This window comes from Antechinus flavipes, chromosome 1 (genome assembly GCF_016432865.1).
Source record: "Antechinus flavipes isolate AdamAnt ecotype Samford, QLD, Australia chromosome 1, AdamAnt_v2, whole genome shotgun sequence".
Lineage (NCBI taxonomy): Eukaryota > Metazoa > Chordata > Mammalia > Dasyuromorphia > Dasyuridae > Antechinus > Antechinus flavipes.
In genome coordinates this window covers 536978135-536993165 of record NC_067398.1, presented here as the reverse complement: position 1 = coordinate 536993165, position 15031 = coordinate 536978135, and the positions used below count along the sequence as shown (strand labels likewise).

General features: G+C 32.1%; 1 protein-coding gene across 7 annotated transcripts in view; it reads left to right on the top strand.

The window, feature by feature from the left end:
- Positions 1–15031, top strand: part of CARMIL1 (capping protein regulator and myosin 1 linker 1) — a 350539-nt gene that overhangs the window by 213264 nt on the left and 122244 nt on the right. For all 7 annotated transcript variants that reach the window (XM_051970591.1, XM_051970589.1, XM_051970588.1 and 4 more), the window contains exons 12-15: positions 4242–4328; positions 11719–11822; positions 14428–14505; positions 14637–14713. In XM_051970591.1, the coding sequence (XP_051826551.1) occupies positions 4242–4328; positions 11719–11822; positions 14428–14505; positions 14637–14713 (346 nt within the window). The remainder of the gene's footprint in view (positions 1–4241; positions 4329–11718; positions 11823–14427; positions 14506–14636; positions 14714–15031) is intronic.

Below are 15031 nucleotides of genomic sequence, written 5' to 3'. Positions count from 1 at the left end.
GCCATAGGAATTTCAAGTACCGAAATCATTTATGGGTTAACTCCACCATGTCAAATTTAATTTCCTCCTAAATGTGATTTAATAGAATCAGATGGCACATTGCAATGCTAAACATTTTTTTAAATAATTATTCTTATGTTGGGTAAATGATTTAGAAGCAGAAAGATAGGCAATTGAGTTCCATCCCATCCTTCTCCCCCCCTCCCCCCCCCATCTAGGCTCTAGTTTTATTAATTTTTAATTATTTAATTATTTTAACAAAGATTTTATAAGATTGTATCCTTATTTTAAAGTAAGATTGAATTGTACTAGTGGAAATTGTAGAAACCACCCCCTCAAAGCCTTTTCTAACATGAGTTGGAATTTTCTTGGTGAAATCCTTTCAATTTTATTATGCTAATTCAATTTCTGTAATAATCACAATCATAACAAAATGATACCTAGACTTTTTATAACAATTCAAAACACTCTATTTTCTATTTTCTTTTCTAATGTTACCTATTTTATCTAATTTGATCCATTCATTTAGTAGAATTTAGAGAGACCATACAGAGAAAGAACTGTTTTCAGAAAATGTTGCCACCATCAACTTCTAATTGTCTGTTCTAATGCACTGGCCTGTTAAAATTAACCTCCTATTCTATCTCTGAAAAGGTGCTTTTCTTTCTATAGTAAACTTCTATATGCATAGAACTTAAATCTTCTCCTATAACTGGATCCCTTAGCCTATTCTACCTTTGACTCTCTCCCCACCCCTACCCCCAAATATGTAAACTTCTTTATTTTTATCCATGTAGAGAACATTTCAAAATTATATTTGCTGCTAGCTATGCTTTCTTTATTGTGACTTCTAAATTTTTTTTTTTCTCTTGTGCTTTGGTCATCTTTCTTTTGCTGATAAGCAAACTATATAAGATAATTATAGAATGTCAGGAACTTAGAAATAAGGAAAAAATCCATCCCTTCTTTTTGTAGTATTTGCTACAAATTTGGGGCAGCTAAGTGGCACCATGAGTACAGTGCCAAGCCTGGAGACAGGAAAACTCGGCTTCCTGAGTCCAAATCTGATAATAGACATTTACTAGGTGTGTGACCCTTTGCAGATCATTTTACTCTGCTTACCTCAGATTCCTCATCTGTAAAATAAGATGTAAAAGGAAATGGTAAAATATTCCAGTATCTTTGCCAAGAAAACTCCAAATGATGTCATCAAGACGTAAATAGGAGTGAAAACACTGAATAATAAAACCCCTTCCTTTTATAGCCATTTGCAAAGTTTGAAGGTTTTGTATGTGCCTCCTGATTGATAGACATAGCATGTGATTTACATTTTGAGACATCATTTATAGGGCAATTAATGTATAAGACCATAAGACAAGTCCCTAATCCCATTAAGTTCTTACTCTTATTCATATTTGTTATTTGGAGGTTTTACATTAATCATAGTTCTTATTCAACTTTAAAAAATCAATTCAATAAATATACAAGTCAGACACTGAGGATGCAGCCTTGAAAAAAAACGTAACCCTTGCATTGAAGCATGTACATGGATTAGAAAAGGGATAAAATATCTACCCAACTCCCTGGAATACAAGTTAGAATAGGTAGGGAGGATTTAAAGCATGATGTCTATCAAGAAACAAGCATTTATTAAATGCTTACCATGTAAGCTCTGTGTTGAGCACTGAGAAAAAAAATTAGGAAACACACATACATACAAATAAAATACAAAGAAAGCCTAAAACAAGCACATAAGTTTGAGAAAGCTTCCATTCTATTGGGGAGACACCATGAAAGTAATCATGTTCAAATAAGATAGAATGTAAGGTGAAAGTAATTTCAGAAGGAAGTTGGGAAGAAGCAGGGAAGGCTTCTTGCAGTAGGGAGGATTTGAACTGAATCTTGAAGGAAACCAGGAAAGCCAGAGGAGGTCAGGTGAGAAAGGAGAATGTTGCAGAAATGGTAAACGGCTCTGAAAAGATTTATAGTTAGGAAATATAAGTAACAGCAGATAAGCCAGTGTAGCTGCATTGTAGAACATTTAGAAAAGAGTTTAAAAAGCAAAAAAGTTGGAAAAGGAAGAAGGCACCAAGATTGTGAAGGGATTTATTGTGGAGGAGATAGGCAGCCACTGAAATTTATTGAGAGGAGATAAGGGGTGACAAGATCACAGTTTAGGAAAATCGGTTTGGCTGCTGAATGGAGAGTGATTTGAATGCAAAGAGATTTGAGACAGAGTGGGCTATAAGCCAGCTCTAAGTCCAGCAGGCTATAGGTCCAATCATGAAGTATTAAAGAATTGCACTGACATAGTGGCTTATGAGAGTAGAGAGAAGTAACATATAAAATGTGTTGTAAAGGTAAAAGACTATTTAGGATGAGTGTGGGTAATCAACCAGGGTTGCAAGCTTGGATTACTGGGAGATTGCTGGTTCACTTGACAGTCACAGGAATGTTGTGAATGAGGGAAATTTGGGGTGGGAAAAGGGAGGAAAAAATGAGCTTAGTTTTGAACACGTAGAAACCCCCAGGACACCTAATTTGAGATGTCTCTTAGGCAGGTGGCAGGTAATATGAGACTACTACTCTGGGAAAGGTTTAGGGATGGATACATAGGTATCAGCAGCATTTAGAGATTATTATCACAAAAGATTATATATTAGGAAAAGGAGGCCTAAGAAAGAATGTTTGAGATGAGGCAGGATCATTTCTGACTGTGAGAAACAGGAAAGTCTTAATGAAAGGATGACATGTAGGTTTAAACAGAAAGATTCATATGAATTACAAAAATCATTATTTTAGATTCATAAAGAAATATTGAATTTCATTAACATGACTGATTTTTTTTTTAAAAATGGAAAATATTGACCTTCAAATAGATTTTATTTCTATAAATATTTGGATTAGTAATAGAATTTCATGTGATTCAAGGAATCATTATTGTCTCAGTTTGCTCATCTGTAGAAGGCAAAGGTTGGCCTGGATGACTACTAAGTCCCCTTCTGGCCCAATGAGTTTTGTGTCTGTAGTTGAAGGATCTGAAATTTGATAAAAAGTAACAAAAATATTGTTTTTTACCAAAGACTTATTTCTTGTCCTTTTTATATGTCATTTTGTTTTGTTTTAATTTTCCCCTTTCCTTTCACATAGTCTAGCTATAAATGGGTCTTATGAGTGATTGTAATCAGTATTTTGAAACTATTTTTCATTGTATTTTGAAAATGTGGATAATATGTTTTGATGCTTGCAAATGAAAAATGAGAGATTTTCTCATCTTCCTTAAGAAACATACCTAGAGTTATACTGTTATTACAGTGCATGTAAAATTTGATAGAAGCATTTAGCAATTAAAGTTTTATGTAAATAAGTGAATTTATGATCAAATTGAAGAAAATAAAGAAAAATATGAATTTTTATTTTAAGAATTTGCATATTTTTTATATTGCTTAGAAGGAATTTGGGTCATAAAAGAACAGATAGACAAAATTACATCTAGGCAAAGCTAGTCTTCCAAATCCACTTTACACATTTTCCCTTCTATTTTCCAGGGATCCAACAAGTATTTATTATCACTTATGTGTCAATCACTGTACTTCAGTTTCCCTGGGAATACAAAGAAAAACAAAAACAGATCTTGTCCTCAATAAGCTCATTTTCTAATAGAGGCGACAAAAATGAAAATAATTTGGCATATACAAGCTAGATACACAATAGATGAAAGGTAATTCCAAAAATGAAGGTTCTAGCAATTGGAGGGACCAGGAAAGGTCTCCTCAGAAGATCAGATTTCAGTTTTCTTTTTAGAGAAAAGCAATCTTTTATAATTATTTACACTAAAGTATTTATGATCAAATTCTCTTTTAAGGAATATTTATTTGCATTCTCAAAGAGGGCAGTAAGAATCAGTTTTTTGGTAGGACTCCAGACACCAAGTCACCGAGTGAGTGAAATACTTTGACATAGAAAGGCTTTTCCCTATCCCTCACATTCTTCCCTAATGGTGATTCCCTGATTCAACTGCATGAAAGATTATCTATGTGAGTGAGGCTGAAGAAAAGGCAAGAACAATGACAGAATAATATCTGAAAGAAGATCTGTATAATTCTACTTGAAAATAAGAGTGATAAATAGGAAGGGAAACTACAATCATGGGAATGGGGAAAGTTCATTTTACTCTTACCTAGAAAACAGCTCCAGTTTTGAATACTGTAGCACTTAAACTGTTACTTTTTCTTCTCCAGGTGTGTCCTCTCTAAGTATTCAGTTTGCCAAACTCCCAAAGGGACTCAAACACTTAAATTTATCTAAAACCTCATTATCACCGAAAGGTATGGTATACCAAAATCTGTTTCACATTGTTGAATATGTCTGTTACTTAAAAAAAAAAAAAAAATGAAAGAATATAGGCCATAGAAGGAACTTTCACAAACTTTTATAGTTCAACCTTCAACTTTTTAGAGATGAGTAAATGAAGGCCTGGTCCAAAGGTCATAAAGCTAGTTACTAGTTAGAACTAAAATGGCATTTTTTTGTATCTAATAAAAAAAATAATAACTAGCAATTTGTAATTGTAACCAATACAATTAGATATTGTATCTAATAAAAAAATAATAACTAGCATTATCTGTACATTGTACAGATGTACAGGTAAATCTGTAACATATATATTGTTGAACTATAAATATTTCAAGATTTTCTTACAATGTTAAAAATAATATTTCCTTTTATTCTCATTACAAACTGGCTACTTAAGTGTTATTGTTATCCTTATTTTACAATGAAGAAACTGATTTAGACTGATTTGTACAGAAGCATATAGTTAAGTCAGTATCTGAGGCTGTATTTAAATTCAAGTCTTCCTAACTCATCTACCTACTATGGTCTAGTCCAGTGGTCCTCAAAGTGTAGTCCAAAGAATTGTTGGGGTCTCTGAAACCCTTTCAGAGAGACTATAAATTCAAAATTATTTTTTACTTCTAATATAGTAAATAGCTATAAATATAACCCATGTAAACAAAAACTCTTTGAACAGATCCTCGATAGTTTTTTAACAACATGAAGATACTGAGAACAAAACTTTGAGAACCACTAGTCTAGTCAAATGAGGCTAATTGCTGCCTTACTATATTTTGGGCTCTTAGAAAATTAATCTGGGTTTAAAAATAATTTTTGAATTATAAGCATATTTTAAGTGATATAGAAGATACATTTAAATAAAAGAGATTATTTTGTCTGAAATTAGTTAGCAAATGTTTTTGAACCTGAGGAACGTTCGGTAATGGTTATTTTCAATTTTCTTCATGAATTGGTTTTAAGAAGTATTTGCTCAATAGTTTATCAAAATACTTAAAAGACTTCCTCCTACTCCTTCAAAATTTGGTTAAGGTCACCTTTTAAGTAATTTTCAGGAACTATTAGATTCATTCTTTTTGTATTTCAGAAATTTTTTACAGTTCCATCTACATGGACCATTTTGAGTCTATGTTTCTCTAGTCAATTTTTTTTTCTATTAAACCCAATATCACAAAGTATATCAGCATTTACCTATAGCTCATTGATAAAAAGCATTTCTTGAGACAGATTCCCATTTTTTAGAAAAAGAACACACAAAAAAATAGGCAGCATGAAATAAACTTATTCTTGAGCTCTGATTTTTTAGCTCACTTATTTTTTTAAATAGTTGAACAACACATCAAAGCATCAATAAGTCAACAAACATTTATTAAGTGTCTGTCTTTTTTTGAGAGAGGGCAATTTCTGCCCTGTAGTAATGCTGGGGATGCAGAAATAGTCCCTGCTCACAAGAAGCTTATATTCAATTATAAAAATGTAAATTATACTATTGAAACCATATCACATCCAGAGACTTCATTACTTTTGTTTCTAGATTAAGTGTTCAGCATACAATGAAACTATTAATGTGTTAGGAATTACAGGAGCAGGGAAAAGGAAGGAGAATATTTGTCTAGAAAAATCTATGTGATTTTAGACCTTGAAGTTAAAAATAATGGTTTTTTTCTGTGTGTAATAAACAAGTATATCATCTAATAATCAGGTAAATCTGTAACATAGCATAACTACATCTTACCTTCCTAACATTTGCCAAATATTAAGGGTCATATTATTCTTCACAATAGATAATATTGTGATATTATCTTAATATCTTAATGATAATATCTTAAATGTTTTATGTTCTAAGAATAGGATAATTAAAAGCAAGAAAAATAAAGTAATGTGGTTGGGAATAGAATTGCAACTCATTCACAGAGCTAATGATGAATTCATTATTCTACAACTGGTTAGAATAACAGTTTTGTAAAAATCACATAGGAAAAAAATCACAAAAGTAATGAAGTCTCTAGATGTGATATGGTTTCAATAGTATAATTTACATTTTTATAATTGAATATAAGCTTCTTGTGAGCAGGGACTATTTCTGGATAAGATGCCAGAAAGAATATTTTGTGAATTTGAAGTAGTGATTTTGTGAAATGAAAAATCAGACTTTTTTCTGAACCTTTGAACTCTATGTGATTAGAAAGAACTATACCTATTGAATCAAGGTCTTACTGTAATTCACTTTCATAAATAGCTTTCAGAGCAGTGGAGATGCTACAAAGAAGATGGACTACATAGGTGTCCCTTTAATAATACATTTCCATTCAGTTTATATGATGTTTCCAGTGTGTGTTAGGACACTGAATTAAATACACTGAGGTAATTACCTCTGTGGATCCCAGCCTGTACCATTTATCTCAGAAACTAGTAGGTAACTATTTCATCAATAGAAATGCTGGATGATCACTTATCAGGGATAATGTACTTTCCATTGAGATTGGACTAGGTGATTTCTGAGCTTTTAGACTAAAAATCTAAAAAAGGATTTTAGTGCAGTTTAGTGACATGATCAGATTTTTATATTAATGATTAAACTCATCTGCCAGAATATACAAGAAAAGTCTCACTCAGCATCACAGCTTACATGTATAAAATATCAAGCAACACAAATGAAGAAAGAAATTCATCAGGACATAGTTTTGCAGGAATAAGTATTTAATTTTTGTTCAGTAGTTTTTCAATCATGGATAATTCTTCAGGACCCCATTTGGAATTTTCTTGTGGTTTGTCATTTCTTTCTCCAGTTTGTTTTTTTTTAGCTTTTTATTTTGAAAATATCTGTATTTATCGTTTCCAATATTCATCCTTGTAAAATCTTGTATTCCATTTTTTTTCTCCTTCCCTTCTCTTTACCCCCTACTATAGTCTGCAAGGAATCCAATGTATATTAAACATGTGCAATTCTTCTATACATATTTCTACAATTATTGTGCTGCAAAAAAGAAAAAAAAAACAAAAAGAAAAAATATGAGAAAGAAAACAAAAAGCAATCAAATAACAAAAAGGTGAAAATATTATGTTGTGATTCAATTCAGTCTTGACAGTCATCTTTTTATTTATAGATGGTCCACCTTATTTTGCAGATGAGGAAACTGAGGCACACAGGGTTAGGTGACTTGTTTAGGATCATAGAATAAGTGTCTGAGACTTGGTTTAAACTCAGATCTTCCTGACTCCAGATTAGGTGCTCTATCCACTGCACCATCTAGCTGCCCCAAGTATTTAGTAAACTATATTAATGAATACTAAATTAACTCTATAACTAAATTAAGTAGTTACTACTTTCCTAAAATACGTAAAAAGACAAAAGTAGCAATATAGTAGAATGAGCATTGGGGAGCATTAAAAGATCTGACAGTTACTTATTTCTTATGGGGTCTAAGACAAAAATACCTTCTTGATACCTTCAGCTTGACAATAACAAATATTTTCTAAGGTCTTTTCCAGACCCAAATTCTATGATCTTAAGACAGACACTACTGTCAGCAAATCCATTGGAGGCTCTCTCGTATGGTATAGCTAAAGAGTATTTTTTACAGTGCTGTATTATTTATGAAGGACATTATGTATGCTATCTTTCCTTGATCCTGGTAATTGAAGCAGGTGTTATTATTGGTCCCATTTTACATTGTCATATGGCAGGTGTTGAAATCAGTGCCAAAGCCAGAGCTCTGTTTACTCTGCCATTTATTCATCTCCTGGATATTAAGAACTAGATTTGTTCAAATTCACACAAGTGGTATTAGGGGAAACATTTGGATTTAGATCTTTTGATTATAGATCCAGTATTAGGTAAAACAGTAAATTATACTACAAAATACAATAAAAAATGTTGAGCAGCTAGGTGGTACAGTGGACAGAGGACTGGATTTGGAATCAGAAAAACATCTTCTTGAGTTCAAATCTGGCCTCAGGTATTTCCTAGCTGTATGTCTCTGGGCAGGTTCCTTGAACCTGTTTGTCTCAGGTTCCCATCTGGAGAAAGAAATGGTAAACCACTTCTGAATCCTTTAACCCTAAATGGGATCATGAAGAGTTGGACGTGACTGAAAAGTGACTGAATAATAAAAACTACAAACCCCTTTGAGATCTTTTGGGAAAGGATTTGTTTACATTATTTGGGCAAGTTAGGAAAGGAATCCTGTTGTGACTCCTATTATTTAACTTCTTTCCAGTTTTCTTAAAAGTAAATTTTCATATCATCATAAATTTAGAAGAGATATTGGCCCATCCAAATGTCTCACATGTGAAGAAAATAAAGCCCAGGAGATTTAATTAACTTGCCCAGTGTCATATAAGTTCTTCACAGCTATCAGTCTTGATTAATAAAGACTTTTTCTTTAATTACTCCATTCCTGATCTATCCTTGAAAATGTTGTCTTCTTTTTTTTTTTTTTTTTTACAGAACAGCCATTTAATTTATATCATAGTCATTTCTAGAAGTGCTTTTCCCCTTCCTCCTTTCCACTTGAAATTGAATCCTATGATAATGATGCTCAGTGTTAAGTTGTTTATTCATTCATGTGAATGTGACTTTTACAATAGTGAATGGTACAAAGATGACTAGACAAAGAATTAGAATGGCTACCTTAGATCATTGTAGAATCTGGGTCCCTTCCAACAATTGCAAGAATTACAGAGGGATAGAATTTCAGGGAAAAAAAAAAAAAAAAGAACATCAAAAGTCATGGATGCCAATTTTATCTGAACAAAAATTTCAAAGTTATTATTCATCTCTTCAATGAAAACATGTTAATAGGTTCATTTAAGTAGCAAATAGATCCACCCCACCCATCCCACCATTGATTATTTTAAGAGTTGTTACAACTACTAAAATTTTTAAGGCCATTGTGATTGTTTCCTCTTTTATCTTTTTCTTCATATTTAAAATCCATATGTTTGAAAATATTAGTGATAGTCTGAGTTATTTTCTTTATATGAATATTCATTGGGTCACTATAATTGCAATTAACGCAAGACCTATTCTAGGTCTCATTAAGATTCTTCTGATGTTTCACTGAAACCCCACAGTCCATTGTAAATTATGTCAGTATCCCCAGAAGGCATTAATGATTAACTCTTACTATGGACTACACCTATGGAGTTTTGATAAAAGAATGGAAAATGGAACTTTCTGAAAAAGAACACTAAAGTGAGAATCAGATCCATATTTTTGTTATTTTTCAGTTTTATTCTTTTCTCATTTTCTTTTCCCCTCTTGACTTTGGCTTTTTCCTTAAGTCTGGTTTGTAGACTTAACTTGTAGGCTCCTACAAGTTTTTATGACCCAAGGCCATAATAATAGTTGCTCTATCTAGCATATAGAATTCTAAGGCAATCTTAAAATGCTATATAAATATAAGTGATTCTTCTTATTAAAATTAAAAATTAATCTTACTAAAGGTCTTGTTCTCTCTTACCTTTGAGTTGAATTTCAAGTAGTTTTAGAATCAAAATAGAAATTAGTCTTGAAAAATTGGTGATGCTTAAGTAGTAGTTATAAGAATTGACTTATTAGGAAATTCTATTTCCTTATTTTATATTTCATTTTATTATATTTTTCAACTTAATTTCATTATTCCGATATCATCTCCCAAATTCTCCCAAATCAATACCTTACCTCTTCCACAGATAATCACTAAATGATAATTTTTTATATTTCTACATTCTTTCATTCTAATTTAGTCAAGAAATATTCCTCTGATTCCACCTTCTTCCATCTGGAAACACTCCTCTATTAAAATAAAGAACATTGTTGAAATTACTAGAAAGCCCAAATCTAGGGTGTAAATCTATATTTAGAATAGATCTAAGTTTTCAGTTTCTACATTTTTGTAATTTCCTGCTATTGTTGTGCTTATTTATATATGGAGGAGACAGAACGGAATTATTCCTTTTTACTATACTAGCATTAAGCTTACCAGATAACATTATCATTTAACATATTAGAACCTGACCTACTGCCAAGTGCCCATACTTGTCAAGAAACATTTTGCTGTCAGGAGTGATTCTGGCCATCTAATTCAGCTCTGCATTTATTGAGTTTTGTCACACTCCAGAGCAAAACGGTTTAAAGAAAAATGATTTCCCTGATATTTTTTAAAGCATTTGCCATAACATTCATTATGTACTAGAGGGAATAATAGATAATTGTGTATTTTAATATGAGACTGGTACATTCCATATGCTTTTGTCATAGCAGATACAAATTTATCAGTAATAAGACAAGAAAAGCTGGAGCAAGGTGGCCATTTTTCATAAACACAGCCTCTCTTGATACTTTAGACTTCTAGAAAAAATATGTTTATGAAGCTTTGTGGTTTGAAAAGCACACTACATAAATTCACAGTTGATTCTCATAATAACTGAAGTAGATGCAGGAGTTATCCAGTCATTATTCATACCAGTTCACATCAGAAATGTGTTCTCACCTGATAAAGGTATTAGGACTGATATCTTTACCCTTCCACTATTATCCTAAATTGTACTTTCAATGATACTAAGTAAATTTTGGTTTAATGTTGTATTGAGTAAATGTGTGGATATAAGGAGTAAAGTATTTTATTAATTAATATTTTGCTAACATCATTATCAATTATTACTAGACTAACTACATCAATATAAATTACTATCCTGACTAATTGGTAACTCATTAACATAATTGATATTGTTAACATCTGATTTTGTATCTGTCTTTCTGTTTTATTTATCCTTACATTTCTTAATAGTCACATTTATAATTGAAATATTATATTTGGTTTGCAAAATTAATTGGCAAGTTTTTAGAATAAGATAAATTTGAACAATTATCTTATTTGTAGTATTTCAGGCATGAAATAATTTAAGCTTTTTGGTGATGTGGAAAGAAAACTAGATTGAACCTGGGAAAACTAGCATTTGAATCCTCTCTATGTTATTTCCTACATGTTTGCTTTTGAGCAGGTCACTCATTTTCTCACAGCCATTGTTCTCTCATTTGCATAATATTTGGACTATTATTTCTAAGGGTCCATTCTAATATTTTATCTTTGCTAACAAAATAATATTTGAGTGCAGAGCTGAAGGGAGAGTTGGATGGATAATATTTAACCATCTATACTCATAACTAAGCCAGCCACATATTTTTAAAAAAATTAAGCCTTATTTCTATGATAGTTTTTATTAAAACAAAATACAAGTTTGGGAATCTGAATTGCTGTCTCCTTTTTTTCTTCATTCTGTCTGAGTTGCTGGGGTTAACATATTTATAGGAAATTTATAATAAGCCTGGTCTTGCTCCCTTTAAAGGGGAACTGAACTTAACTCTTCTTGATATTGTAGGGGTGAATAGCCTTTCTCAATCACTCAGTGCCAACCAGCTAATTGCTACCACCCTCACCCACTTAGATCTCTCAGGGAACGCTCTTCGGGGAGATGACCTCTCGGTAAGACTTGCTTGTTACATAGCATTTGGCTTCTTGGACAAAATTGTATTTTTATGAGTTGTATGTGATTCCTAAAGACAGTTCTTTAGTTCATTGCCTTCCATCTGTATAAGTATGAAATCCATGCTATTCATAACACTAATCTGGTTTTTAGTTATTATAACTATCATGTAAGTTTTCTTCCCTGTCCTCCCCCAAAGAATACCATTATACACAAATTGTGTGTGTGTGTGTGTGTGTGTGTGCGCGCACGCCGCGCGCACGCATTTGTGTAAAATCATTCAATATATCTATCAGTTTTTTCTCCGGATGCAGATGGACTCTTTTTTTTTTTTTTAATATGTCCATTGTAGTTCATTTGTATATTATAATACTTTACTTTTGTTTTAAAGTGTGTTTTTTTTTTTAAATCATAATTTGCAGAACATCAGTCAGATAAGCCATGTGGTCCAGAATTTTATACCTTCTACTATTCCTTAGCAAATGGAGACATTGGTTGTACTATATCATTTAAGCATGTGATAGTAGAATAAACTTAATTGAATAATTCTATAATATTCTGTTATTTCAGAAGCAGCCATCCTTAATGATAGTTACTTTCCTGGATTTTTATCTATAGTCTTTGAAGCAAGTATGAGAGAAAAATATTCTGGAAAATTTAAAACAATGGATTTCTCAAGCTTATTAAGAAATAGAGAAATAATGTAAATATTTAGCAGCCCTCCTCAGTATGATAAATTAATCAAGTCTTAAAAACTGGATAGAAATTGATAATCATGATGAGTCCTGACTTTTACCTTTGATCAGGATTCATTGCAATTCAATAAGCATTCATTAGGCAACTATTAATTTCAAGGCTCTGTTCTCAAACTGGAGATGCAAAATAGCCTTTGCTCCCAAGGGGCTGTCATCTTATGGAGATGACCATCACTAGCCAAGCTGATTAAATTATAATCAGTCAAACCTTAAGGAGAAGACTTGTGATTCTTAGAAGTAATTCATTTCAAGAATTTTGATGTCACCAAGCACATTTCTCTCCTATTTTGTTTTCTTCTTTTTCTGTTATCCTTCTTCCCAACTTTTAATCTACTGTACTGAAAAAAAATTTTTTTTGCTTTTTTTTTTTTCCTTTTGGTAAATTATGACTGATGTGTACATCCTTGGTTATCATCTTAACTGATGATCCATTCCTGCTATCATCCATCTAAAAGGATGTATACTAAGACCTAATTTAGACAGTTAATAAGATGCTAAACAATTGTAGGAAATGTTGGAGTGAAATAAATTTTAGAAATTTAAAATTAAATGAGAACCAATTTAAAAATCTGTAAATATTATGTGACCAAATTACAATTAAATGGGAACAGTATCAGTTATCTAAGATTGTGTTTTTTGGGAAGGATGAGAACTGATGGACATTGTAGAACTGTTTGCAATTCATAGGAATAGTAGCTGTGATTTCACTGTTACAGGAAACTCCTTCTGCCAGAGCTTTAATTTTCTAGTCCTAGGTCAGTCAGTCAGTTTGTATAAGAGAGAGGACTTAGATCCATGTCTTCCTCTGAGGCCATTTTAATTCTGAGTATCATATCATGCTACCTTTGATGCCTTTGATTCAGCTAACCTTTAAACATCTGCTGGGGGGCAAGGCATTGTTCTATCACAAATCAGGAATATTCATAACAGTTTTGAATGTACTTTGAAAGTCTGCTTATCTCAAGATGACCTTCTTTGGGCTAAGTAATATTTTCATATTGCCATATCTTCTCTCTAATTGAAGTTTCTAAAATTAATGAATATCGGCCAACATCTACAAGACTCTTAGCTAAGTAGAAGAATGAGCTTGTCCTTTTTTTCACAGTGCCTCTTGGCATATATACTACTGTTTAATTTTATTATGGAGAAAAATCACAAGGTTTCAATTTTTAACTTTTCACATGCACACAGAATAAGGCTACAATTCTCCACTTTCAGCCTTTGTGTGAAGGGAAGGCTGTGTGTAACCTATGAAAGTTTGCCCAGCTGTGGGGTGAGAATTTTTTTTAATTCACTTATACTTCTGTCAGATCTGTCCTATTAGATTTCTAAAGTGCTTCAGAAGATGAAAATCATGGGTGTCAAAGCAGAGACTAAACAGAGAGCATCATATGGTTCAGATTCAAATTAGTGGTGATCCTAACAGAGTACAAGACTTCATTTGAACCTTCAAAATTGATTAGCATTTTGAGAGAATGACTATAATTCAGGTGGCATTTCAATCTCAGGAATTAAAATTAATTAGCATTTTTCAGAATGGTATGGCATAAACTGAGCTAATCAAGCAAATCTAATGATGCATGACAGAGAAGTGCTTGGGGAGTCCTGATATCATTTGGAGATTTCTCATATTTTAGCTAAAACTTAGTTTTATACTAAATATTATCTGGAATTTTAATTTTATAATTATAAAATTGTAACAAACTGTGATGTCTTATTGGAAGTATGGAAGTTATAGAAGTAATATGAGCAGATTTTCTAATTTTTTATTGATAGAAAAATTTGGTCTTTTTTTTTTAATTGTTTTTTGTGGTAAAACTAAATTGCTTGTTGTTTCTTCTTTTTCAAGTACCTGTACAACTTTTTGGCTCAGCCAAATGCCATTGCTCACCTTGACTTATCCAACACGGAGTGTGCCCTGGACATGGTAATGTTTCTTTATGATTCCTTGGAGTGTCAGTGACCATTAAGTTGTAATACAGTGGAATTTCTACTCAGTAAAATAGATTTCTGATTTCAGAGATATTTGATAATCAAGCTGATGATTTTTCTTTTTAGGTCTGTGCAGCACTCCTTCGTGGGTGCCTTCAGCATTTAGCTGTCCTCAGCCTCTCCAGGACTGTCTTTTCACACCGGTATGGAATTACTACTAAGCATCATTAATTTCAACTATGTATCAAACAATGAAATCTTTTCTTTGTCAAAGAAATTTCAAATAATGGCTTTCCAACACAACCTAAAAGGCAGCAATCATTGAATAAGGATGTTAAATCTGAAGGGGTTTTTTTTTTTGTTGTTGTTTTTAAGTTTTGGTCTTGATCTAAGGGTTCAGGAGTTTAAGGAAGCTCTGATGGGAAAATCTCCTTTATTCATTTTGATCAGTTGATTCTCTTCTACAACTTACTATCTTGGCGAAGACATTTGGTTGCATCTCCAGTCCCTGAGGCATCACT